This window comes from Neodiprion fabricii, chromosome 3, assembly GCF_021155785.1.
Source record: "Neodiprion fabricii isolate iyNeoFabr1 chromosome 3, iyNeoFabr1.1, whole genome shotgun sequence".
Classification (NCBI taxonomy): domain Eukaryota; kingdom Metazoa; phylum Arthropoda; class Insecta; order Hymenoptera; family Diprionidae; genus Neodiprion; species Neodiprion fabricii.
The window spans coordinates 20,165,694-20,188,991 of record NC_060241.1 but is presented as its reverse complement, the minus strand read 5'-3'; the positions used below and the strand labels follow the sequence as shown (position 1 = coordinate 20,188,991).

The 23,298-nt window shown below is 41.1% G+C and overlaps 2 protein-coding genes and 1 long non-coding RNA gene across 9 annotated transcripts in view; 2 read left to right on the top strand and 1 right to left on the bottom strand.

Moving 5' to 3' along the window:
* The first annotated feature begins 1,659 nt into the window (after positions 1 to 1,659).
* Positions 1,660 to 8,926, top strand: LOC124177127. 6 transcript variants are annotated; one of them, XM_046559164.1, is made up of 13 exons: positions 1,660 to 1,929; positions 2,398 to 2,605; positions 2,685 to 2,887; positions 2,992 to 3,272; positions 3,354 to 3,636; positions 3,793 to 4,535; positions 4,754 to 5,026; positions 5,439 to 5,699; positions 6,733 to 7,038; positions 7,148 to 7,365; positions 7,453 to 7,569; positions 7,652 to 7,770; positions 7,880 to 8,926. In XM_046559164.1, exons 2-13 carry the CDS (start codon positions 2,415 to 2,417, stop codon positions 8,050 to 8,052), a joined length of 3,168 nt encoding a protein of 1,055 aa, XP_046415120.1. In that variant the 5' UTR covers positions 1,660 to 1,929; positions 2,398 to 2,414; the 3' UTR covers positions 8,053 to 8,926. The 6 variants fall into 6 exon arrangements, with proteins under 6 accessions (XP_046415120.1, XP_046415122.1, XP_046415123.1 ...); XM_046559166.1 differs by having other exon boundaries at positions 1,660 to 2,008; XM_046559167.1 differs by having other exon boundaries at positions 1,699 to 1,717.
* A 336-nt stretch (positions 8,927 to 9,262) lies between these two features.
* Positions 9,263 to 23,298, bottom strand: part of LOC124177128 (follistatin-related protein 5-like) — a 44,612-nt gene continuing 30,576 nt past the window's right edge. Inside the window, exons 2-17 of one of the 2 annotated variants that reach the window (XM_046559168.1) lie at positions 18,630 to 18,719; positions 18,203 to 18,335; positions 17,095 to 17,319; positions 16,343 to 16,515; positions 15,975 to 16,109; positions 15,193 to 15,340; positions 14,878 to 15,038; positions 13,873 to 13,996; positions 13,433 to 13,789; positions 12,296 to 12,417; positions 12,041 to 12,178; positions 11,677 to 11,892; positions 11,424 to 11,574; positions 11,121 to 11,321; positions 10,456 to 10,602; positions 9,263 to 10,168 (exon numbers count right to left, since the gene is read on the bottom strand). In XM_046559168.1, the coding sequence (XP_046415124.1) occupies positions 9,939 to 10,168; positions 10,456 to 10,602; positions 11,121 to 11,321; positions 11,424 to 11,574; positions 11,677 to 11,892; positions 12,041 to 12,178; positions 12,296 to 12,417; positions 13,433 to 13,789; positions 13,873 to 13,996; positions 14,878 to 15,038; positions 15,193 to 15,340; positions 15,975 to 16,109; positions 16,343 to 16,515; positions 17,095 to 17,319; positions 18,203 to 18,335; positions 18,630 to 18,713 (2,745 nt within the window). In that variant the 5' untranslated portion in view covers positions 18,714 to 18,719 and the 3' untranslated portion in view covers positions 9,263 to 9,938. Of the gene's footprint in view, positions 10,169 to 10,455; positions 10,603 to 11,120; positions 11,322 to 11,423; positions 11,575 to 11,676; positions 11,893 to 12,040; positions 12,179 to 12,295; positions 12,418 to 13,432; positions 13,790 to 13,872; positions 13,997 to 14,877; positions 15,039 to 15,192; positions 15,341 to 15,974; positions 16,110 to 16,342; positions 16,516 to 17,094; positions 17,320 to 18,202; positions 18,336 to 18,629; positions 18,720 to 23,298 lie in introns of those variants that run through there. The other variant, XM_046559169.1, reaches the window with a different exon arrangement.
* Positions 14,537 to 17,142, top strand: LOC124177130. The gene is made up of 3 exons (XR_006869527.1): positions 14,537 to 14,785; positions 14,859 to 15,099; positions 17,072 to 17,142. It is a non-coding gene; the product is annotated as an uncharacterized LOC124177130 (long non-coding RNA).

Here is a 23,298-nt window from a genome sequence, read left to right as displayed (position 1 = left end):
CCATCTTTCATCGATAATAACGAGTCAGCGGGTTAAATGAACTGTAAAATTTCGGACAAACTGCGAATTTCCGCGGGTACAAATTTATTGGGAAACAATTTAGCGTAATTAACATGTGAAAAAACTCATTCGCAATGTTTTGGAGAACGTAAGATCGATCTTGCAACTATTCTCCGTGGAGTAGGCCTACTGGGGATACCACGTAAAAAGAAAACGCGCCGGGCGCTCTACCGCTTGCGTTGGTGTGGAAACGAGCATAAGTGAACTCATTTTCACTAGTAAAATACTAACATATTGTAGTTTTTCGAATGACAATTTGATTCTTGCTGGAATTTAACTCATTGACAATAAACTTCGTGCTTGGATAATGAGTAACGCATGTGGAATCGTGATACATTCGGATTTCTCTAGTTTAGTCAGAGTAAATTCCACCTAAACACATTTTTCTTGAATGATTACTAAGCTATCACATGAATTTCTAACAAGTTCCTTGTAATTTTAACATATATAATGTAACTCATTAACGGTCTGTAAATGTCTCCTCTTCACTTGGAAAAATTCGTCTTTCACCCTCAGTCTGCCAAATTCTTAAACTTTGTTGGCGGGCATGTATAGAAATACTTCAATAGATGAGAATCTTGTCTCAGAAAAGACCAATGGATGGTTGGAAGTAGAACAATCTTGAAGCTTACGAAAGGTCTTGCAATCTTGCATTTGTATTTTTTTAACAGGTAAGTCTTAGATAATTGATGAGAATTTGATTATTAAGAATCCGAAAAATCCGTCTTCAGGTAATATCAGTCATTAGTTTTTGATATTCAATATATAGTATTATCACAGAATTGTATCCTCTGGGTAATATTATATATTAGGGGTTACGGGAAAAGTGCTAAAATTCCGCTTAAAATAGTATCGACTTTGTCGGAAATACGTATTTACAAATTCGAAATTTCTACAATCAACACGGGCACTGCCATAAATGTATAATAAAGCGGACAGATATAAGTAATTATAACCTGGGCCACTTGATAATAAATTTTCGAACAATCTTGGGTTGGGGGGTCAGCGGACAGAGTCGCAATTGAACCAGGTAATATGACTAGAAGTTGAAACAAGGAACATTGATAAACTTTAAATTTTTCTAAATTATTTTTCTGCTGACGATTGCCTGTTGCTATCTGGGTACACGCGGCGAGCGATGGTAACGTCAGTTCCTGTCGTCTTTCCGTACCGACCGCTTGACGGATGGAGTTGCGCGTGCAAGGAAAGACACAGACAACGTCGCTTTACGACGGATTTATCTCGTCCATTTTTGTTTACGAAAAGTCCCATAAGGCTATGTCTTTACATATCTTCACTTAATGTACGTGGATGCATCGCTTATACACAAATAGCTATATTACTTTTCTATGGAGATAGTAGCATCGCACCCATAGTCAAATATCTGACTTTACATTATCTGGGTAGAAGCGTTAAGTGATGGTAACACACAGTATCGACCATCTTCTGACTCGAATTGAGCCTGCAGGGTAGGACGCAGAGGGCGCTATTTAACAAAGAATTTACGTTGAATTTATCTCGTCCATTTTTGATTTACAATTAGAAAAGCTGCACGAAGCCAGCAGTCTTCAGTCAGTCCACAGTTAGCCGATCGTCGCTATTTGGAATTACAGCATAGATGAAATTGATGATCATTTTCTTTCTCTGATTTCCTAGTGTTAGTGATTCGCGGTTTGCATGTTTTTTCAAGAATTTCATTCTTATAAGCTGGTTTCATGACCATTGCTCAATTCGTTTTTCGCGCAAACACAATTTTCCACGTCTTCCCACCCGTTCTGCACACCACGTCGGACATGTTGATTTCTGGGGGTAATGGCGGCCTGACGTGATTGCGAGCGAAATAGCTTCGGTGGATTTCACGGTAGAATTGTAAGAAGTCATAAAAACAAAGTTTCACCGCGCTATCAAAGTTTCGCCTTAACCGTCGTCGGATACGTGGCGTATTGACGTAAATACAAATTACGTTAGCGTTGCGAGAGGATACTTTTGTTCGACCAGGTTTCGACTCGCGAATAACGCGCTCTCTAATTCCCAACATTCCTTATTGAACGACGAGCGTGACTTGTACTTGATTTACGGGACTCTGTGCCCGCGGCAGGGACGAGCTTCGGCCTCCGTCTTTTAAATCTCGGTTTCTTATACACGACTAAAAAAAAGACAACGTGTTTCAACTTCTAAGAATTCGGTATTTGCTCGTAACTGAATGGTATTTTCGCCGCGCAGAGTCTAGACAAAGACGCCCCATATGATAGGTTAGAATTACTAGGCGGGTCGTTGTCTCTGTCTTTGTCTCCGTTTTTATCCGTCTTTCGTACTCAATTCGTGTCTGGTTTCCAGACTTTGGCACGGTCCGAATGGACACCCAAGTCAACGACGCAGGAGTAGGAGGTATTTTGGCGATTGAACCGCCCAGAGTATCCGAAATCCCGGACGCCCCAGAGCCAACGGGACTCAGTCCTCTGGCTTCCTCTCTCGACCATAATCTTACTCTTCAAGAGGATTATATACCATCCGCCAGCAACAACATGGGCATTGAGAACACGTGGTGAGACACCCTCAGCTGCAACTGTCTTTCTTTTATCTTACTAAACTTTCCTCAAAATTTCTCACAATGATTTTTTTAGGACGGAAGCTAATGTCATCACTGGTGATTGTGTCATTCCGTTGCCACCGCCACCGGGACTAGAGGATTTTGTCGACGTTGGTGCTGACCCTATTGGGGATTCCTTGATTGGCGTCGAGCATGGCCCTTTTCTTCCACCTGGTGGGCCAATGCTCAACAATCTCTTTGCTGAGGCTGACGATGATCAGAATGATTCTGCGATCGGTAAGTGCATTGGTGTAGCAGGATAAAAGACTGGCAAGTTTTTTTGTGTGTAAATTTGATTGTAGTTACAAGCTCATATAAAACCTTTTGAATTTGTTAAGCAGAAGTAACAACGCCACCAGGCGTGTGTGGTCTTCGCAATCTGGGGAACACTTGTTTTATGGCTGCTGGACTGCAATGTTTAACAGCAACTCCCCCAGTGCTGCGTCATTTCCTTGATTCAGAGTTGAGCTGTGATAAGCCCATGGTGCACCCACGATCGTTGATGGCTCACTTTGGAGCGCTTTTAGGGAAGATGTGGTCCGGCAGGTATAGCGTCATCAGGCCAGCAGAATTTAAACAGGCACTTGCAACTTATCATCCGCAATTCAAAGACTACAGACAGGTTAGTGACTGTATAAGATTTGCTAAACCTCCTCAAAGTTTTTCTGGTACTATTGAATAGCCACAATTGAACTTATTGCAGCATGACTGTCAGGAGTTTCTAGCTCTCCTATTAGACTCTTTGCATGAGCAAATGAACACTGCGAAATTGACAAAAAACCATGAAATATCTGCTACTGCTACTACTCCTGAATTAAACGACTCAAATGAGCCTCTGCAAAATTTGGCTCCTCCTGATACGACTCTCACTACCTCTGTCAGTGGTGCTGACTCCATTCCTGTCGAACCTCGTGAAATATATGACAACCTCCCTTCTCCTGAGTGTCCAAACAGCCCAAATGTCACGATGGCCGGCTCACCCAGAGGTAAGGTATACCTATAAGTTACATTGTTTATACTTTTACAGTGTATTTGGCTTCAGATAGGTTTCATGATGTATGAAAAAATTGTCCATTTGAAGTACATAAACATCATCATACTGTACTAATAATAACAACAAAAATAATAATTACTATTGTTTGAAGATTCAGATTCACCGATGGCTGAGACAGACAGTGCAGCAAATTCGCCCAGAGGATCGCTATTAAATGATGATGAGGAGACATTGGATTCAGACGAAATAGTGGAAACGAAGTCTAATTTTATTCACAATAAAATGCAAGAAGATCCAGATATGGATGTCGCATTGAACGGAAATGATTTCCGACTAGACAAATTAGATAATGTATTGACGACCAACAATGTCAGTTGCTATCATGGTTTATATGATATTTTGAAGGATGCTAAAACTAGCAATGCTAACTTCTTGGTCACAACACAGGAAAGCAACAACGAGATTCATTATGACTCTCAAAAGTTTCCTAAAGAAAATATCCGTAGAAATGCTTTAGAAAATTCGAATCTAACCGAGAATCATGACTTTGACAATAAAAGTATCAGTATCAAACGAATAAAAGAAGTAAACGTCCAGGCTGGCAATCGCAGTGTTGACTGTCTATCTAGTGGATCTGACGCTGAGTGTGATAGTGGTCTTGAAAAGTGTAATGTCAAGAGAATGCGGCTAGATGATCAAGAAAAGAATCATCGGAAAGATGGACTAGGGGGTAGTGAGTCGCAGTGTTCCAGAGTGCTACTTAACTGTGAGAATGGAGCGATCGCTACTCAAGGAGAGACAGAGGCTGAGGCCGATAGACACTGGGCAAAACATCTCACAGAGAATAGAAGTGTGATTGTAGATACGTTCCAAGGGCAATTTAAAAGCACGGTTGGTTTATTAAAAAAAGTAAAAACTTAACATGTTGTGAACGTTTCTACATTTTACTTATTTTCTCAACAAATATGCGGTATTGAGAATTAGCAGTAGATTTGCAACTTATAAAAGTAGGAAGTTTGATTTGCAAACGTTTATTCATATCTGTTCCGTAAAATTGAATCATTCTTGTTCCTCTTATCAACTTTTTAAAATCGAATTCAACGATACAGGTCGTCTGTGCAGTCTGCAAACACATCTCTGTCACCTATGAGCCCTTCATGTACCTTTCGGTGCCTCTCCCTCGAGCCATGGAGAGGCAGTTGGCTGTGACGTATATCCCGGCTATCGGAGGCGCGCCCACACGTTGCGTTGTTTCACTGAACAAGCAGTCGAGAATCGGAAAACTGAAAGAAGAATTGTTGCGAACTCTGGGAAAGACAGATGTTGCCACTACTAATGTTGCATTAGCAGAGGTCTTAGAAAATCACATAGCTAGGATATTGGTAAAAGCCGATGTTGTTCACTGCTTTAATTTGTGTGATACGTAGATCATATTTTGTATTTGTCTTCTTTTTTTTTTTTTTAATACTTGGAAGTACGTGCTTCTGCTTAATTTAAACATGCAATGTTCATTTGCAACTACTGTTTGCTCTTTTACCTATATGTCAATTCGAATTATTTTTTCCAAAGCCTATTTAAGGAGGGTCAAGAAGGTGACTTATTATGAAGCTTTAGTATTCGCCGATACTGCCCTCCAAAAGAAACGTAAACCGCAGTAGAACACCTCTGCTGCTTAAAGTATTTGTAGCAGAGCTACTTATTGCTGTACAAATATTTTAATTACAATTTGTAATCACGTTGACCTTGATATGCAATATCAGCAACTCAATCCTAACGATGCAATTTTATTTTCAGGATGACAACTCTCTATTAAAATACGTAAATGACACTAACCGGTCGATATATGCGTTTGAATTATCTGATCCTCCGAGCGCATATATATCAGTGTCTGATGGCGGTGGAGATTGCGTGACTGAAACCGAAACATGCCATACAGGAAGTGGCGTAAGTGAAGAAATCGGACCCTGTACAATTTGCCTGGAAGAACTTGATGGGGATCTAAAGAAGCATGGTGGAAGTGGCTGTAATTTTATTATGTGTGACCTCTGCATCGAGGTGAGCCTGCTTAAAAAATTTCTGATTACCTATATTTTCTCGTGCCTTACCGAATGCCTAACCCGTTTACACACATGACTGTCGTTTGTTATTGCAAGGAAAATACATTTATCGTGTTCAGTTCCTGTAGATACTTTAATGAGTCGATCATTGCTCTTTGCACGGTTTTCTTATCATTTCTTCATAATTTATGGGGAAAAAAATAATGTATTCAAATGTCACAATGCCCAATGATGAGACAAGGCAGTGTCAATCTAGCAGCAGAGGCTTACAAGCAAGGTACATTTTTGTTACCATACACCAGCCTCGGGAAGGTCTGAGATAAGGTCGCTATATGCTCTAGCAGGGTGACGCTATAATAGCGTGCACGGGAACCAGAAATAGCTTGATTTTGTCATTGCCAGGGATGCAGGGACATGAGGTATGCAACCTGTGGAGGCGACTTCAATCAAGTTGGAATCCCGTGTGACCAGCTGTTTTAGTACAATCTGCAAGCTGCGATATTTTTCTCGCAGAACTCAATTCAGACTAGTCTGATGCTGCCTTATTACTGAGGGCTTTCAATCATTTATTCATCTTATTTCTGAATCAATTCCGATTAGCTATGGCAAATTACCCATATATGATTCTTGACTTTTTGATTTTGCAAGGGATTATTCACTCTTAAAATATACAGTTCCACTGCTGTTTTCAGTCTTCTAAAATGGACTGTAAACATAATGCGATTAGATTATTAAAAATTTTAGTGAGTATTCCCTGGATTCTTCTGCCTTTACCTTTATGTTTCTCAACTTCACCCGCTTCATTTATTGATAGTGGCGTTGTTTGGCAAATAGCTTTACCAATTTGTTTTCGTCCCGGTACGTATGATTTGTTATGGAAAATTTCCAGTTGCTTGTTGCAACAAGAGAGTTAGAGTTTATTTGCGGTGTCACGCCTCCGTACTTGGATCCCCCGCATCATCCATGGTCCGACATGTGTGGGATAAAGCTAAAGTGAGAGAGTTGAGAGACGAGTGCGTATTGCCCAACAGAACTACTTCAAGAACCAAACGGATCCTCAAATCTGCCCAGTTTGTTCAACGTTCGTGACGGCCTCCTCTTTTACTAAGATTGATCAAACTGGTCGCCCGAGGCCGGCTATTCGTAACCTTAACGTTCCACTGGTCCTAAGGCACGACAGTAACAAGGGAACCAACAATCGGAAAGGCACCAAGCTCTACGGTTATCCACACTTAGTTAAATTACCTTCCAGGGTTAATGCTAAGGATTTGTACGACGTTGTCAAGAAGGTTGTGCCGCAAGAGGCACCCTACAGCATACATTTTGTTGACGGACAGGTGAGTACATCTTCTAAAACCTTGTTGGCGCGATAATAAGTCAATTTCTATTAATAATTATCAGATCTTCCTAAAGAATTTGCAATAAATTCTGGTTATATATTTCCAGGGTCACCATTGTTCCCGTTGCATGTACACCGCCCATTGTACGGGCTGTCGAGTGCCGGATTCGGGGATGATAGCGTTGCAAAATGGGGATACACTTGCGGTACGATATACAGATACAGTACCGAATATCATACAACCTGTCGATCACGTCAGTGTCAGTAAACAGAGACCTCATCGTCCCCTGTCATTGTACGATTGCCTGCAAGCATTTAGTCAAAGGTATTATTTCTCGAATTTATTTAGAATCCTTCTGTATGTTAATAATTAATGTGTAATCGTTTGTTTTTTGTTATTTTTTGTTTTCAGCGAGACATTGGATGAGCACAATCCTTGGTTCTGTCCAAAATGTGAGCACAATCAGTGTGCTACAAAAACGTTAACCGTCCACCGATACCCTAAGTTCCTTATAGTATACCTTAAACGGTAGGTTTTGAAGCAACTTGAGGTACACAATTCTTGCATCAGATTTATGCAATGTTTTATTTTACCCAATTTTCAACCACAGATTCGTGTTCTATGAATGTGTCAGCATGAAGCTTGACGATAAGGTTACCTTCCCTCTAGTTGGTCTCGGCATCGGAAGGCACCTTTATGATCTCTATGCCTGCGTCTGTCACTTCGGAGGTGCGTGTTGCAAAACAAAATCTCAGTTTGTTTCGAAAATTCATTCCTTGTAATTTTTCTATTTTTCTTGACAAACAAATTACCACCAAACGCCCACGTCTTTTCATAGGTGTATCAGCCGGACATTACACAGCGTATGCTCGCAACCCTAGAACGGACACGTGGCATTATTATAACGACGAAGTAACAACGCGACAGAAGCCACAGGAGGAAGATTTCAGCAACGCGTATATATTGTTTTACAGTCGTCAAGGTACGAGTGCTAAACCTTGTAACATTTAACTACAGAGACGATGATTCGCGGTTTTTTCAGTTCGGGTATAACGCCGCGGTGAGATGTAAGCGATTTTTTCTTCTATTTGACGCCACTGCGGTATACGTGTTTTTCCAGTAAATATGTTTTAAGATCATCGTCGAAGTGTTGTTAGGTGTCGTACCAACTGTGTATTACTCAACGAATATATTATAATGGATACATCGTTCATTTATCATGAATACGGCATTATTACAGTACATTACATATTACAGCTAGGTACGTTTATATTGTAGTTCAATTAATGTTTCGCCTTCAAACTTCAACAATGAAAGAAAAAGGGAAAAAATTATGCTATAAATCATAATGGGTCACTATTTTGTCACGGAATCGGTCTAGTATCCGTTGCCCTTGAAAATGATAAACGAAACCGAAACAACCAATAGGCGAGTGATCTTGATAGCAAAAAATACGTAACCACGGTGTAAGATGCATTTTGGTTTGTTGCTTTTGAAATTTGATCTACAATAGTGGTGGTGGATTAAGAATAGGACGAGGAAGGAAAATCGTATTATGCGTGGAAATATACATCAGTTTCGATACCGTGGCGTAAAGTCACACGAACATCATTCTCATGAAGTATGTGAAATTATATTATAATTACTATGTTAAATTTGTACTATAGTTGATTATATAGACGCTCTATTCGACTAAACCTCGGATTAAACTTAGATAAACGTAATTTATTAGGAAAATTTCTGTAAAGTTCGATTGCCTATTTGAGAAGCGTATATGATCGGTACTTGATAAAAACCGTCACCACCAGCTTTCACAGCAAAGTGCACTGAAATAAAGTAGGGAAGGTGCAATGAATGAAGAAATAAATATCTCATTTTTGTTAAATCTACGGTTGAATCTCATTATAGGTATTCAAAATTGGAATAAATCATCCAAGACAATGTAAAATAAATTTTTAAAGAACGCCCGTAAATTGTATTATTATAATAAATGCATAGCAAGATTTGGTTATACCAAAATACTGCAGATAAACTGAGGAGGAAAAGAATTTGGCCTCAGCAATACCTGTATTATAATAATAATACAGTAACGTGTATTTGGTATAACTATTAAAATATACGTCGAACAAGTAGAAAAGTGAAAATGAGAGGGTTAAATAATCGAGAAGTAAGTATTGTTTCATAAATAGTTGTATTTTTTTTTAATTTTTTCTTTTTCTGGATTACAAACTTTTCTTTTCACTTTATATTATTTCGATACAAAATAACATTTTTTTTCACAATTTTCTTTTTCTTTTTTTTTTTTTGTATTTATCGTCAAACGTTGAGATTAGTCTCATCTAACCACTATATATTTTTTAAATTACACACGCCGCGAACAGGCGAGTACTCCATAAAAATGCTATATTCAAACATTTCAATAATATATATATATATATATAATAATAATAATCTATTACTTTATCACTAGTTATTGTGTACGGTGTGTATCTTACCAATTATTATATGAAAATGATATATATATCATATATTGAAGTTTTAAAGTGCTCGCGTGTGTCGTGGTGGTACGGTGATTAAAATGTGTTGATTTTGTGGAAAAGGATGGGAAATGGCAAGGGGGGAGAGGTGTTAAACGTACAATTATCCTTCGCTACATTTATCGTAATACCGTTTAAAAAGGAATTTCTTGTTTTCGGCAAGGAATCAAATTCCTCGCTCTTACCACGTTACACTCACTCATATTATTTACTAACTAACCGAAGATGCGTAACACACAAAGGTGAAATTGAGTCGGCACGGCAATTCACATCATCGTTACCGTTGACGATATTTTTCCCTTCTAAAACTAAGTTGAGACGAAAGGAACGAGAGGGATGGGGATCAGCCTCTGTTAATATCTAATGATTCGGAACCGTCAGCCAAACCACGGCACTCGGTCGTACCAGCCCGCCGATTTCACAATTTACCGTCCGCGTCTCTCCGTTTATTACGAACAGGGCTTCGCTCGAGGGGCTCACCATGTATCGACCAAATACTCCGCTATCCACGATAGGTCTGTTCGGATTTCCCCATTTTGCAAGAATTGTCGGCATTGCTTTTCCTACGCCTGTGATCATCTCAACTTTTCCTGCGGATTTATGATGATTTTTAGTCACGCACTGCGACGGTGCTCTCGTCAAATTCAGAGTTCAACGGTGCGAGGTATAAATTCGTTGGAATTTCGGAACTTTGATAGAGTTGAAATAAGCTCTTTAATGAAGATTAATGTTCGTAGGTTTCGAGTTTATTATTAATAGTTGAAACTATGCGAGTACTGTAATTGGAATTCGCGGACCGTTGTAAATTGGTATAGAACTTTCCTTGCACCGTTAATTCCCTGCAATTTCGCATCAGCAGAAATACTGGGTTGCATACCTGTGGCTAAATTCAAAAACAGAATATCCTCTTTGTCCGTCGATGAAGCGTACAGATCGCATCCGTGGGTTGTTTGCGATGGATAAAAAGTGATGTCGCTTATGTTGAGAGATGTCTTGACGTCGAACGAAAATTTCAAACCGCTCGCTGGAGTTTAAGGAGAATTATACCCGTTATAGAATTTTTATACTGAACGTAAAGGGAATAATCGAAGGGCCATTCACTTGGGAGTCAAATGAATGATTTCAGTTTATTATATTGATTTTCGGTATACTCAGTAGCTTTCATCGATTTGCAATATCGCTCCGATTTCCGATGAGTTTTTAGCGTTTTAGGCTTTTCTGATTTCGATAAAATCAGAACAAATCACTAGATACCAAGGACATCCCATAATAGGATAGAAATCAACTGGAAACTTTTGGGCGTTTACCGTAAAACTTGCAACAATTTGCGCGATTTTTTCGGCATTATCGTGTCATTTTCAAATGTTTTTCAATGATTTCGAATGATTTCAGTAATCTCGATTAATTTCCCGTGATTCCAACAAACATTCAAATTAGTGGAGTCCCGTCGATTTACAATTTAAATTCCAATTGTTAAATTTCTTCTGACTTTCTCGAGGGAATGGCCCTTCGGCAATGATAAACTACTGCAAAGATACCCACGCAATATTTCCTGTACTACGAGGATGACTCCGCTCTCTTGTCTATCGAGGGTGACCAGATGACGAGAGTCCGGGGATATCAGAGGCCTTCCAACGAGTCCAGGCTTGTGCGCGAGCACAGCATCCGTGATATAATCGAGAAGAAGCTGCCCCGTCGCTCTCCCGGTAACTGGCTCTTCGCATTGAAGAATAACGAATCCGTCTGCGAAGAAGATAAATGGTTTGTTTTGAATATATTGGACTTGTTGAGACGGGATAAAGTAATAAATATTAAACGGCCAATTTCTCCGAATTTTTTACTCACATAGAGCGGGAAATTGAATGTTCGTCGGGACGCAGCTGTACGGTGCCAAATCCACGCTCCTTGTGTATCGCATATTCGCCAGATCCAGCTTGTACATCCCTCGTTGATTCGTGTGGGTCACGTATCCATATTTGTAGGTATGACCGATTTCCTGTGATAGGTGAAGAGATATAATTTTTAATACATTTTAATCGTTATTTTTTTAATTCGAAATTGAGATGCAAATTATTACTGACAACTTTACGACTCGTACCTGGTGCCCTGGTATATAGAGACCCTTGACCAGGTCGAATTGGCCGTCGATTGGTTCTGGATGAACGGTCCGGTGTTTTCGCTTCTGAGCCGCGTCCCGGATCACTTGAACGGTTTTTATCCCGGTGTCCCGCATGCTCCTCCAATTCAGTAGCCAGACCTGGTCAAGTGTTGGAACGTAGTGCAGCTCGACGGGATATTTATCGGTTGCGACGACCTGCAGAAGATTCATGTTTATATTTATAACTTGGCTTACAAATATCGTTACATCTCCAAAACTATTAATCTGGTTGTAACAGAATATAGCTTACAACATGGTCGGTTAAAATAGGCTGAAGATGCAAGCGCAGTCAATGAAAACTTACGTCGACCACCACCATCTGGATTTTACTGATCACCAAGATGCGGTCCTTCTCCGGCTGAGTTACGTACACGTACCGATTTGCCACGTTGATCGCCCTTCCCCAGGAACAACTTACGCTCTTTTCACCACAAACGTACTCCTATTCCGAAGGAAGAGAAGGGGATAAAAACCATTATTATTCATAATAAGGTTCCTAATTCTTTCTTCTCTGTACGTGATAGGAAAAGTCTACGATATTAGGTATACGTGTCTTTACCTGTGTTCCAGGAATAATATCCGAAGACCTGATTTGATGATACAGTCGGCAGGCGGATGGCTCGTAAATTGATATACCCCATTCGTGGAAGGAGAAAAACCTCCGCTCCTCACTTGCAGCGGCTGCATCCCAAGATAAATAAAATTCATTGCTCTGGTGGAGATTTTGCACGCTTCGAAATTTAATGCGACTGAAAACTCTCACGAAGAGGCTGGCAATTTTGACTCTATGGTGTATTGTCGAAAAAAATTAGTTAGTCTATCACAGAAGTCTGAAATCGGATTTCAGTTGAACCAAAGAATGAATAAAAATGGTGAGAAATTTTGATACGGGGTTATATACGCATGGGGGTAAAAAATTATTCAATTCGATTGGGGTTTGTTTTATTCAAAATCATGGTAATCGAACTGCGTTTCAATATTTTTATAAAACGCAAACATGTTTTATGCATTTTTCCATGCGTGTTTTCCCTACACAAAGTACCCGTTTCTATTACGGTCGAGTGAGTATGCGAATGCGCATGCGCAGAGTACTACAAGACCACTTTTAAGTCCTAGGAGTTAAGTGTTCTTTTCTGTACTGCGCGCATGCGCTGACAATCAATGATATGTTTTACGGTGCCTATGATATCTTAAAAACAGCGCCACCGGTTTACTTTATTTTAAGACAGTATTCTTAGAGAGTTTATCCTCTGCGTCAGGTTCTGTTAAAAAAAATTAAAATGTGAAGATAATGAAAACTCAACGTTTCGTTTCCGGGGTGATTTGTATAATAACAATTTTCTGTATTATCTTTTTTCTCTGAAACAAGGGAAGCGCAAAGTTGATAAAAAATGGAATCGTGGCCAAGAGAATAAACTTTTCAAGAATAACTGTCTAAAGTTGAAGTAAGTCGTTGGAGCAGTTTTCGAAATATCTTGAACACCGCAAAATATGTCACTAAGCGAAATAGTTGACTTTATTATCAATGAAAATAATATCTAAATAAAGCAAAGTCTGTAATGTACGTTTTAATAAAACACGCCCCATTCGAATTGAATATTTGGTTGTCGAAATATAAATTACCAAAATTCACCAATTTTTTTCGTATAGTATCTGAATTTTCAAGTAAAAAATTTTCCACACTGGGATTACGCACTCGGTGTGGGCTGTTCCTGAATCACCAAACTGCTTATATCCCTGGTCAACCCGCCCACACTCGTAGCCTGGCACATGTAGGCGCCGGTGTCGGCGTATCCAACGTTTCTAACGACAAGCCTGGTCCCATTACCAACGACATCGTACTTCCCACTATCGTCATCTTCACCATCGTCGCCATCGTCATCCCCGACGGCTTCGTCGTCATCGTCGTCGCCCTCTTTGAGGCGCAGGGGTTCGTCGTTCTTGAGCCACTCGACGCGAGGCAGAGGCTCGCCTACCACGTGACACCACATCGTGGCCTCTTCACCAGGTCGTTTCGACTGGAGTCGTGGCGTAACGCGGACTTCAGGGACGGCTGGAAGTTGAGGGACACTCGGAAGATGAACCGCAATCTGATTATCCAACAATTTAAGAAAGTTTTAGGAGCGCCGTACTCACTGTGAACCGTCACCACGTGCGTCTGAACTACGTCCTTGTTCCTCAGGGCGTGACAAGTGTAGTTACCAGCGTGGACGAGCTGGACTCGTTTCAAATAGAGGCTTCCGTCGTTGAAAACTCGGATCTGGAAGATCATCGATTACAGGAGCAAGTTGACGACCTTAATATCAAGCCTGATGGAAAGTGAAGCTCGATTTCATTTGAAAAATGTTCAGTACCAAAATCTGGACTTTCTCAATCATATCTTTTTAGAAATGGTGGTACAGTCTGTTTCTCTGGTTTAATCAGACCTTACAATACGTCACAGAAAGTGATCTCATACCAAAAATCAATTCGCGTATAAAGTCAATGGATTTGCTACTTATTTGTAGAGTATATCAAGAATCAAGTCCAACGTTTTTAGCATGACACGGAGAATTTGAGATTGGCCAAAATTACTACCGTGATTACAAAAGAACAGCAATTATACGTAATCATCAGTGATTATGTTTTTACAAGTTAAATAATGTATACCAAAATATAATGCGTACTCTTTTCGCCTAGCTGATAATGGGAAGCGAGACGGGAAAATTAATAGTCTTGTTAATAGCAGTCTCTAGTCTGAATTCAGTCGTTACATGCTCTAAATGCTATAGAAATTTTTGGTGCAGGTTATTATTATTATTATTTTTCTTACTGCAATCACAATGACTGCGATATGATTGCAAATGATTACAATTAAAAAAATAATTTGTTAGATTGCAGATGTTTTTATGATGACAACGTGATTACAGTGATTGCTAAATCACTACAGTAAGGGGTGACACAACGACTGCTTAAGTGGTTAACCCCTGGGTCATGGTGACCTCAGATGTAGCTTCGGTTGTCTATCTGCTGGTGCAGAATGGCAAATTTCACAGAATCTTGGTACACAGTACGTATAATTTCGAAGAAACATTTACACAGTGGATGCGAACATTGAATGCGTCTAATGGGATTAACATTAGCGGACTAAAGTGACTCCACCTCCTGTTCGGCGAGGGTTTCAACGTCGGCCTCGTGCCTACGCCAGACAAGGGGCGGTGGCGGTGTTCCAGTAACGTCGCATTTGATTTCAACGTTGTCGCCAACCCTGACAGAGACATGATTCACCTCTCGCGACTTGTCCAGGGAGACTACCGATACGCCTGGAAGTCAATATGAAATTCGGAGACCCGTCACACTAGATTGCTCGTCACAGATTTATGAGTATTACTATTTTTATTATTATTATTAGTAAGTGATTTTGGTATTACTGAATACTGATGTGTAGGTACTTTCGTACTCCCGTATATTTCATACATTGATCATACTGACTGTAGAGTTTGCTGAATGCCATGTAAAACTCGTTGATGTTTAAACGTCCATCCTTGTCAGCGTCGTCGTAACTTATCATGTGACCCAGTGAACAACCTCGGCTTAGCTGCTCCAGGTCTTCGCGCTGTGCAATCTGGAATAACAAAAACAATATTTACAATAATGATGGTAGAAAAGCTTGAGAAGATTCTTTCGATCCTCGGACTTGTATGTAAGCTGTCGCCCAATTGCGACACCATAACGACAGCAGCTTATATTCTGCTCACGGGTTGTGGTGACGCACCCTTTTCATGTAAAAAAATCATTAATCATCTCCCAGAGAAACATTCATGACAAAGTGAAACGGGTCATATAGGTGACGGTATTAATGGTCGTTGTATGTTTTACGTGTTACGTCGCGCTTACCGTTCGTCACGGAGGCCGTATACGTTTTGATTGTGCAACAAGTGCGGTATTCAAATTGAAGAGATCTGGGAGACACATATTCGTAAACTGAAGTGGGAAGTGGGGTAATAAAAAATATGATTGATATCCGATCCCCGTTGGTCAGTATTATACGGTAATATAAGTTGACGACCCTTTAAACTGCTCTGCAGGACGTCTAGCCTCATTATATTGATTTTATAATACCTTGCAAGGATTCAACAATTATTATATTGTCAAATCTTTCATAACGCATCCCGAATTTTTATCTGACTTTTTGACTCACGGAAATCGCACCTAATTACGATATCGACGTAACTGCATAACAGACACGATCATCTCACCTGCTCCAACTCCTCTCTTTCCAAATTCCCATTGTTATTCTGATCGTAGTGCGAAAACATTATGCTGACAAGATACTCCTTGCTGTGGTTATCCTGAGCCATGAGTCTAGCGTGATTGAATAACAGCAGGTTATCCTGTGGGATAAATGAAAAGACACCATAAATTTTGAAACCTGGAAAGCTCAAGAAATTGGGGAAATCAAATGGTAGCCAGAAAATTTGTACTTCCGAAAATCGGTGAAAATATTAATTTTTCAAAATTGCAATCGTTAGTTTGCGAATTCTTAAAAGCAATTTAAAAATTATTTTTTTATGCCTACACATCTTTTTTCCGCGCAATTATATTTTCTTCAAGCGTACCAACCCACCTTCATAATCTCGTATTCCTGCGCTGAGCAATCCTCCAGATAATAACTATCCGTGTCTATGGTATTCTCTTTGACGTCGTTCTGCCCCGTATCTTTTTGATCAGGCGGTTTTAGAGTCAGATTCGCGGCGGTTCCAACAGGCAGAACTCGCGGCGCGTCCGGAGGGCGATCGTCTGAAACGTGCGACATCGAAAATTATGCGATCGCAGGATGACTGTACGTAATTAATGAGCTAAACACTCGGAGAAAATGTTGGTATTGCTATAAATTGAAATATTTCCTTATTTGACTTGAAATAATATTTTGTTTACCCTTCGTCATTCAACATAATAAATAAATCGGTTTTTTGCTTCGAAGGACAAACCTACTTGGTTAGATAAAAAAAAAAAATTTATTTCATTTTCTTAATCACCAAAATTCCCCAGATATTATTATATTTTCTTACTAAAAAAAAAAGCTAGTTCTAATACCGAAATCGTAAAAAATATCGATTACCTCGAACGCACTTTCATTTTAGATTGAACGAAGGGTTTGAAAAAAATATTTAGTTACAATAAGTGACTTTTTTCTCTGAGTTGAAGATTTCTCGATAAGAGTATATACCCAATCAATTAGTTTGATGTCTGTAAGTTAGTCATATGTCTGTATTATACGTCTAAACATCACACGTACTACATCGTATTGAAAGATGCACAAGTGTGCAACGCCGTGATTTCGGTATCGTTACAGTAGCCCATTACAAACCCTCGTACCTGCTCGATGTAGGCATCGCATGAGCCTACTGGCGATTAGCGGGATACCAGAATTACACGCTGCACGGTGTAGTTCGCAGTGGTTTGCGTAGACCCTTCCGTCGCTTCCGCAGACCGGACGGTGCCGACGGGAACACCGTCTCACGCAAATACAAAGGGCGACTTCCCCGTCCGGAGATATTTCGCACTCTCTGCCAGCACCGCAATACTTGCCAAGGCAAGGGCCTGAGGAAAATTGCCGGATACGGTTACGAGGAGATTGTTTGGCCAAAGATCGATATTTTATAACGATTTCATCGTAAGAGATAGCCGTACATTGCGTATTTACGAAATTATTATTGTTGTCTATGTAAAATATAGTCGTTAAAATACTAAAATTAAAATAATGGAAATATGAACAAAAGCTATAATATCGATGATCCGTTTCAAATCGTTACACAGTATTTGGAAATGCAGTGTGACTGTCGGTCTGCAGACTGTTTTCTACAAATTTACCGAAACACTTTTTTTTAATTTTTAATCTTAAGAGCTCATGTTTGGCTGATATATTCTATTTCAGATGTACATACAATCATACATACATCCCCCAGAGAAATATCAGAGAAATGTAAATATTTTTGAATTTTATACGGTTGTTTTCCTTTGTTTGACATTCTCGTCTCATCATCTGTCGTCGAGACAAAAAAGCGTAGTGACAGAATGATGAAGGTATTCGTTCAATATGTGCGAGGATGTGCGTCTGCGTGCAGATAACGGTTATCCTCGTCGGCGTGGCTTTTATATTCTGGATTGTTCTCGTCGTGTACAAACTTGCGTGAATACGAAAATTACACTTTTGTGGATGAAAAACAAAAAAAGAAAGAAAGAAAAAAATCTCAGCAACCGTAAGGATCATCTGCCAGAAAATGAAAGTTACGATCGGCATACAAATATTCGCCGCGATAACCTTCACTTGCGTCGTTTGCTTCGTTCTCAAGATTCAGTACTTCTAAAGCGGACTGACAATCATCATAAAACGGTACAGATTGTATCTATATGCATTGATATAAACCGTCCCCCGAGGTTATTCGAAATTTCTTTTACTCTTTCCACTCAACAGTTTGCTTACCTTTGCCCTTGCTCGAAACGATTCTACGATCATCCGGCTGACTAGATGACGGCGAAACCGCGGGAGAAGCTCGATCGACGACGATCGGAGATTCCGTCGAAGCTGCGGTGTAATCGCGATGCCGTCGAGAATGCTGAAACATTCGGTGTACTCAATGACGAAGCATAAATTGGCAAACTACACGTTATAGAGATGCTGAAAAAAGTACCGTCTCGAAGTTTGTAATTATTTGCAAGGAATTTGTGCGAAGATGGTGCAATGCATATAGTTATAGGTATTCCGCTCGTCTTGCAGGCGATTCGTTTCACCGTTCGTTTGACCGTAATAGATTTTACGTACCCGTCTACACGGTACACAGCTCTAGGTTATTGCTTTCTTCAGTTACGTGTAATATTCGTAAAGGCTTTCAAGGCAGCGGCATTCTTACCTTGTAACGAGATGTGCCTGCGGTGCTCGATAGCTGGAGGCTTATCAAGAGTACAAAATACAGTCCAGCCCATTCAGATTTCATCCTTGGCTGAAACAAAATTTTCCAATTTTCATTAAGTCTCTTCTGCGGTAAAAATTTCTTTCCAATATTCTTTACCACTCACAGATCGTCCAGTACTTTCGTCTAATCTTATATAACGCGAAGAAAATATCTTTGAATAATATTTCTGCAATATTTCTTATTCGCAGACTATTTTTGCAAAAGCACTTTCCCGAGTAATGCGGAATAAATTGCACAGGCTGGGTGCTGATATAAATATGAGGAGAGTACGTGAAAAATATATGAGAAAGAAAAAGCTTTCGTCTTCGAATTGGGCCGCGAAGACTGATCGCCGGGGTGATCTGCATGCTTTTTCCCCCCACGCCCTTCGCATGTATAGGTATATAGATATATGTACCATGCATAGATATCTGCTTTTTGTACCCTCGCCAGAAAATATCCCTTTACCAGGTTCTAGGGTCAGAGCGGGGTTGGGCAGCCCCTAGTCTAGTCTAACTTAGCTTAGAGATAAGAACTTGTAGCAGTAGAAGCCGAGCTCACGGATCCGGGGCAACAACGGCACAGCAGCATCTGCAGGGATAGAAGGAGCCGGGGTAACAGAAGCAGGAGCCGCGAGATTACCCTCGGCACTTAGCGACGGCTTGAGACGGTCTAAAATCAAAGTTTCACAACTACTTTGCGGGGGTTCCGCAGAGTAATCTGTTGTGTGTCTCTTCTAGTCTCCATAGCTCTCTCGCATACTAAATCAGATCGCCAAGTCCGCAGTCAGGAAGGTAATTTATCGTAATTGATCATAGAATATTCCGATATTACTTGCCACAATGCTCGCTAATCGTGTTACCGTATCTTTTCACCGTGTACAGAAAATTTGGTTAAAAGAATTCGTTACAGACCACAATCTCACCGGGCAGGCGAATCGTAAGAATTTCAAATCGATCAGTTCTGATAAATTGTGATTAAAAGTTTCCCTCGGAGAGAAATTCTGACGAAAATTTTCGTACATATACCATCTTATGATATATTATGTTTGAAAAATGTGCAGAGAAAGTTGTGAAAAATTACCGAGGAATTATTAAAACGCTTTATTATACTGCAGCACGTCTCGTACATCCGGCGCAACGTTCGTCGTTTGTACGTAGATATCACGTCTGCGTATAGATATGTACGTGTATATACACACACACAATATATATATATATATATTACGTACATATATATATATGTGTGTGTAGGTACAGGTGCCTTCGTGTTCGTTATATCTACATACTGAATTATTGGCGTTCTGTATTAATTACAATGAAATCAGAGTTAATTAAGCGGAAGCATTAGTCGCCAACAGAAATTCAATTATCTCCGTAAACGGGCGGCTCTGTAGCGGCTAGGGAATGGAAGAAGGCGACGCGGGGGTCGACGAGGGATTTAACGTCGGGTATAAGACTCCTTCCAGGCACCGCGCGTTGCCCCCGTTTACACGTAATTCGAGTAATAAATCTCCTCTGCAGGGGCTCATTACCATATATATGAACGTGCCAAGTTAAAATAACAGTTCGTCCTCGTCGCGTCGTGTCGCTCCGTTCAGACAGCCGAGCGCCTGCCATCCCCGTAACCCTGTCCACCGAAAAGGATATCCGAGTATCCTCCTGTACAGGCTGAATCCGTCTGTGAGGCGTCTGCAAATCGTGTTTACTTTATAATAGTATTTGTCTCTTGTTCGGGATTATTTAAACAACTTTAGTTTTTTATAAGGATACAGATTCATCGTCGGCGTCAAGAGCATTTTTTGAAAAGAGAGTGCTAATCTATGGATCGCTATCCGATTACGGGTTTAGCGTCAGCTGCCGAATTAGATCTTTTCAGAAATGGTAGTACGGTCTTCGAATGTAACTTTGGTTTCATATCTAACGGCGTTGAGTGGTAAGTTTCACAGAAAACTTCCGGTATCTTCGTACCCAACGACTATCTTCACGCCTTCAATATTATCGATCTTTCTATTGATTGAGTTAAATCATCAGTCAACTGTATTCACTCTGATTTGAACATATTTTGGCATAAGTAACAATTTTTATTTAAAAAATTCATTTAGATAATTACAAAAATACACATGTAGTAATAGGAAACCAATTACGAAATAACATATTCTAAATTCTTGTATTTCATCCAACCCTGATAAATTATGTCTTCTCTGATCGTGGCTTCAGACTTGGACCTTATGATGTTGGAAATTTCTGTCGAGCAGGTGAGCCTGTCTTTCGGAATCCTTTGCGGTAAAGATATATTAAAAAATGTTTCTCCATTTTTTCGCCAAGCATTCGTGCCAATTTTGACGAACATTTGAAAAATGATGTTGGAAAAGAATGGAACGAACGGTTTTAGCAATACCGCGAAATATTATCTTGAAAGGTTATGTTAGATAAAATTATCTGGTATTTTTGTGAACATTGACGCGACGAGATGCCCACAAAGTTTATCATGCCTTTAGTAATTAATTTGCAGTTGGTGTTCCAAATATGCATACGTTCTCAGACGCTGCGTCGCAAATCGACTATTTCTAACTGCCAGCATATAATACTGGAACTATTAACATATTCCTCATGTATATGTATAGTCTAATTCCCTTAACACACCGGAATATGCGCATTTGTAGCGATTTACATTTATTGCTGTTATCATCTACGGTACCCTGAAAATATTTATAATGAGAGGCTCCCTACTAGGTCAATATGCGGAAACAAATCACACTACCCAACCGTGAGCACACCTCACGGTTTGTTACGGGCTGTCATTTGGGTCACATGCCAGTGGGCGAGTGTTATGACTCGATTCCACGTAAAAAAATGAGTATAGCATTATTTGTTAAAAAGCGGATTTTTCTTGAGGCAGCTGGAAGTTCCGCGAGTGACGGAGTTCGACAGAGCTGTGATGAAGAAGACTGTGATGATGTTCCGTCTTCTGGACAAAGACTGGACGAGCCTGTACCCCCAGCGAGCAGACTACCAAGTGTACCGGGGTTCGAACAGCGATGTGGAACCGTTCAACGGTGGGGTTTCTGTGGTGTTTCCCATCCCGGTGTCGTCGCTGGAAAAACCGATGGAGAACGTCGAGCTTCAGATTTACGTTCACAGGGAATTGTCAAAGTATTTTGAACGTCAGTCGTCGGAAAGCGTGGGGATCACTCGGGTCGACGTTTCCGACCTTTTCAACCGCGTGATCGAGGGTGTCAAGCGCCGGAACGAGGACGTCGCTCGAAAGCGGCCGGCGGTCCATCCCCGTGAGCCCGTGTCAAGGTCGACGAAAGATACTCACCCCCTTCTCAACGAGGATGGAACCGACTCGGGCGCAAAAGTGACCGCCTACCTCCGACTGACCCACCTGGGCCGTTCGGTTATATCGGAAATCGAGGTGCCCGAAGACGCTAAACGACTGTTCTACGCGCGGGAGGAAACCAGCGAGAAACTACCGTATCAATGCAGGGAAATATCCCTGGACGAACTAACAGGAGGATGCTGGGGCAGCGGGACTTTCGTTCCGCCCAGGGACCCCAGAGACACGATATGCTGCTGCGACGCGAGTGATAAATCTCGCCTGTCGAAAATCCAGGGTGCCGACGATAAGGGCAAGGATTCGGGGGTATGCGGCGATGGCGAAGACGGAGGCGGAGGGGGCGGTGAAAAGTCAGGAAAAAGTGACAAGGGCGGGAAGGGGGGTAAGCGTAGGGGTCAACGTGGAGGCGGAGGCGGAGGTGGAGGCGGAGGCGGAGGCGGAGGCGGAGGCGGAGGGACTGACGGTTCAAATGGAAGCGGAACTGGGATCAGTGATTTAAACGGGGGAGACGACGCAAACGCGTCGTGCGACGTGAAACCGGCGCTCTGCGGCCGCGAGGGAACCTGCAACAAGAAGGACAAAAAGGGAAAGGTTGGAAAATGTGGGAAACCCGACGGCGAGGGCGGCAATCCGCTCGCCTGCGGGGAACGCCGGAAGTGCGCCAGGCGCAGATCGGCTGCCGGAAGCGCGACCGTTGGAATTGTCGATAAGAAGGCGCCCTGCCCCCGGCCACCCCCCGTTTGCCCCTGCCAACCCAGGCCGTGCCCTCCGCCATGCTTACCTTGCACACCTTCGGTACCCTGTGCCAGGTGTCAACCCGTCTATCGTGGGTCTGCCTACGTCGCGAGACCCAATGCGTGCCAGAATTTGTACGATACTTTATTGCCGTACAACGCCTACGTCTCGAGTCCTCCATGTCCATCGGTCAACGTCGGATGGCGGTAGAAGTTGCAGCGTGAGGATTTTTCCAGTCTCTTCCTCGTTGTGCGGAAGTCAAGCTTATAATGCGATAAACTTTGCTTTTAGAAAATAATTGTCTTTCCTTGTTTGCGGAATATCTTGGTTTATTCAAAGAGACGATTTCCTTCGAGGTTCTTCACTCTTCACCGGCAGATAGGCAACCGAAGTTATATTTACAATATACGTTACGTATACAATACGTAGAGGCATCGGACTTTTCCAGTTACAAATTGATTCATGAATTTTGGACGGCTTAATTCATGGATCGCATGATGATCTGAGGACTATTTAATGCCTGATTCTGAAATGTTTCGCGAATACGATA

Excerpts from the sequence above, each read along its gene's own strand:
- LOC124177127 (XM_046559161.1), top strand. Across the intron at positions 7,039-7,147 it reads TACATTTTGTTGACGGACAG|GGTCACCATTGTTCCCGTTG; the intron begins GTGAGTACATCT and ends ATATATTTCCAG. Across the intron at positions 7,366-7,452 it reads CTGCAAGCATTTAGTCAAAG|CGAGACATTGGATGAGCACA; the intron begins GTATTATTTCTC and ends TTTTGTTTTCAG.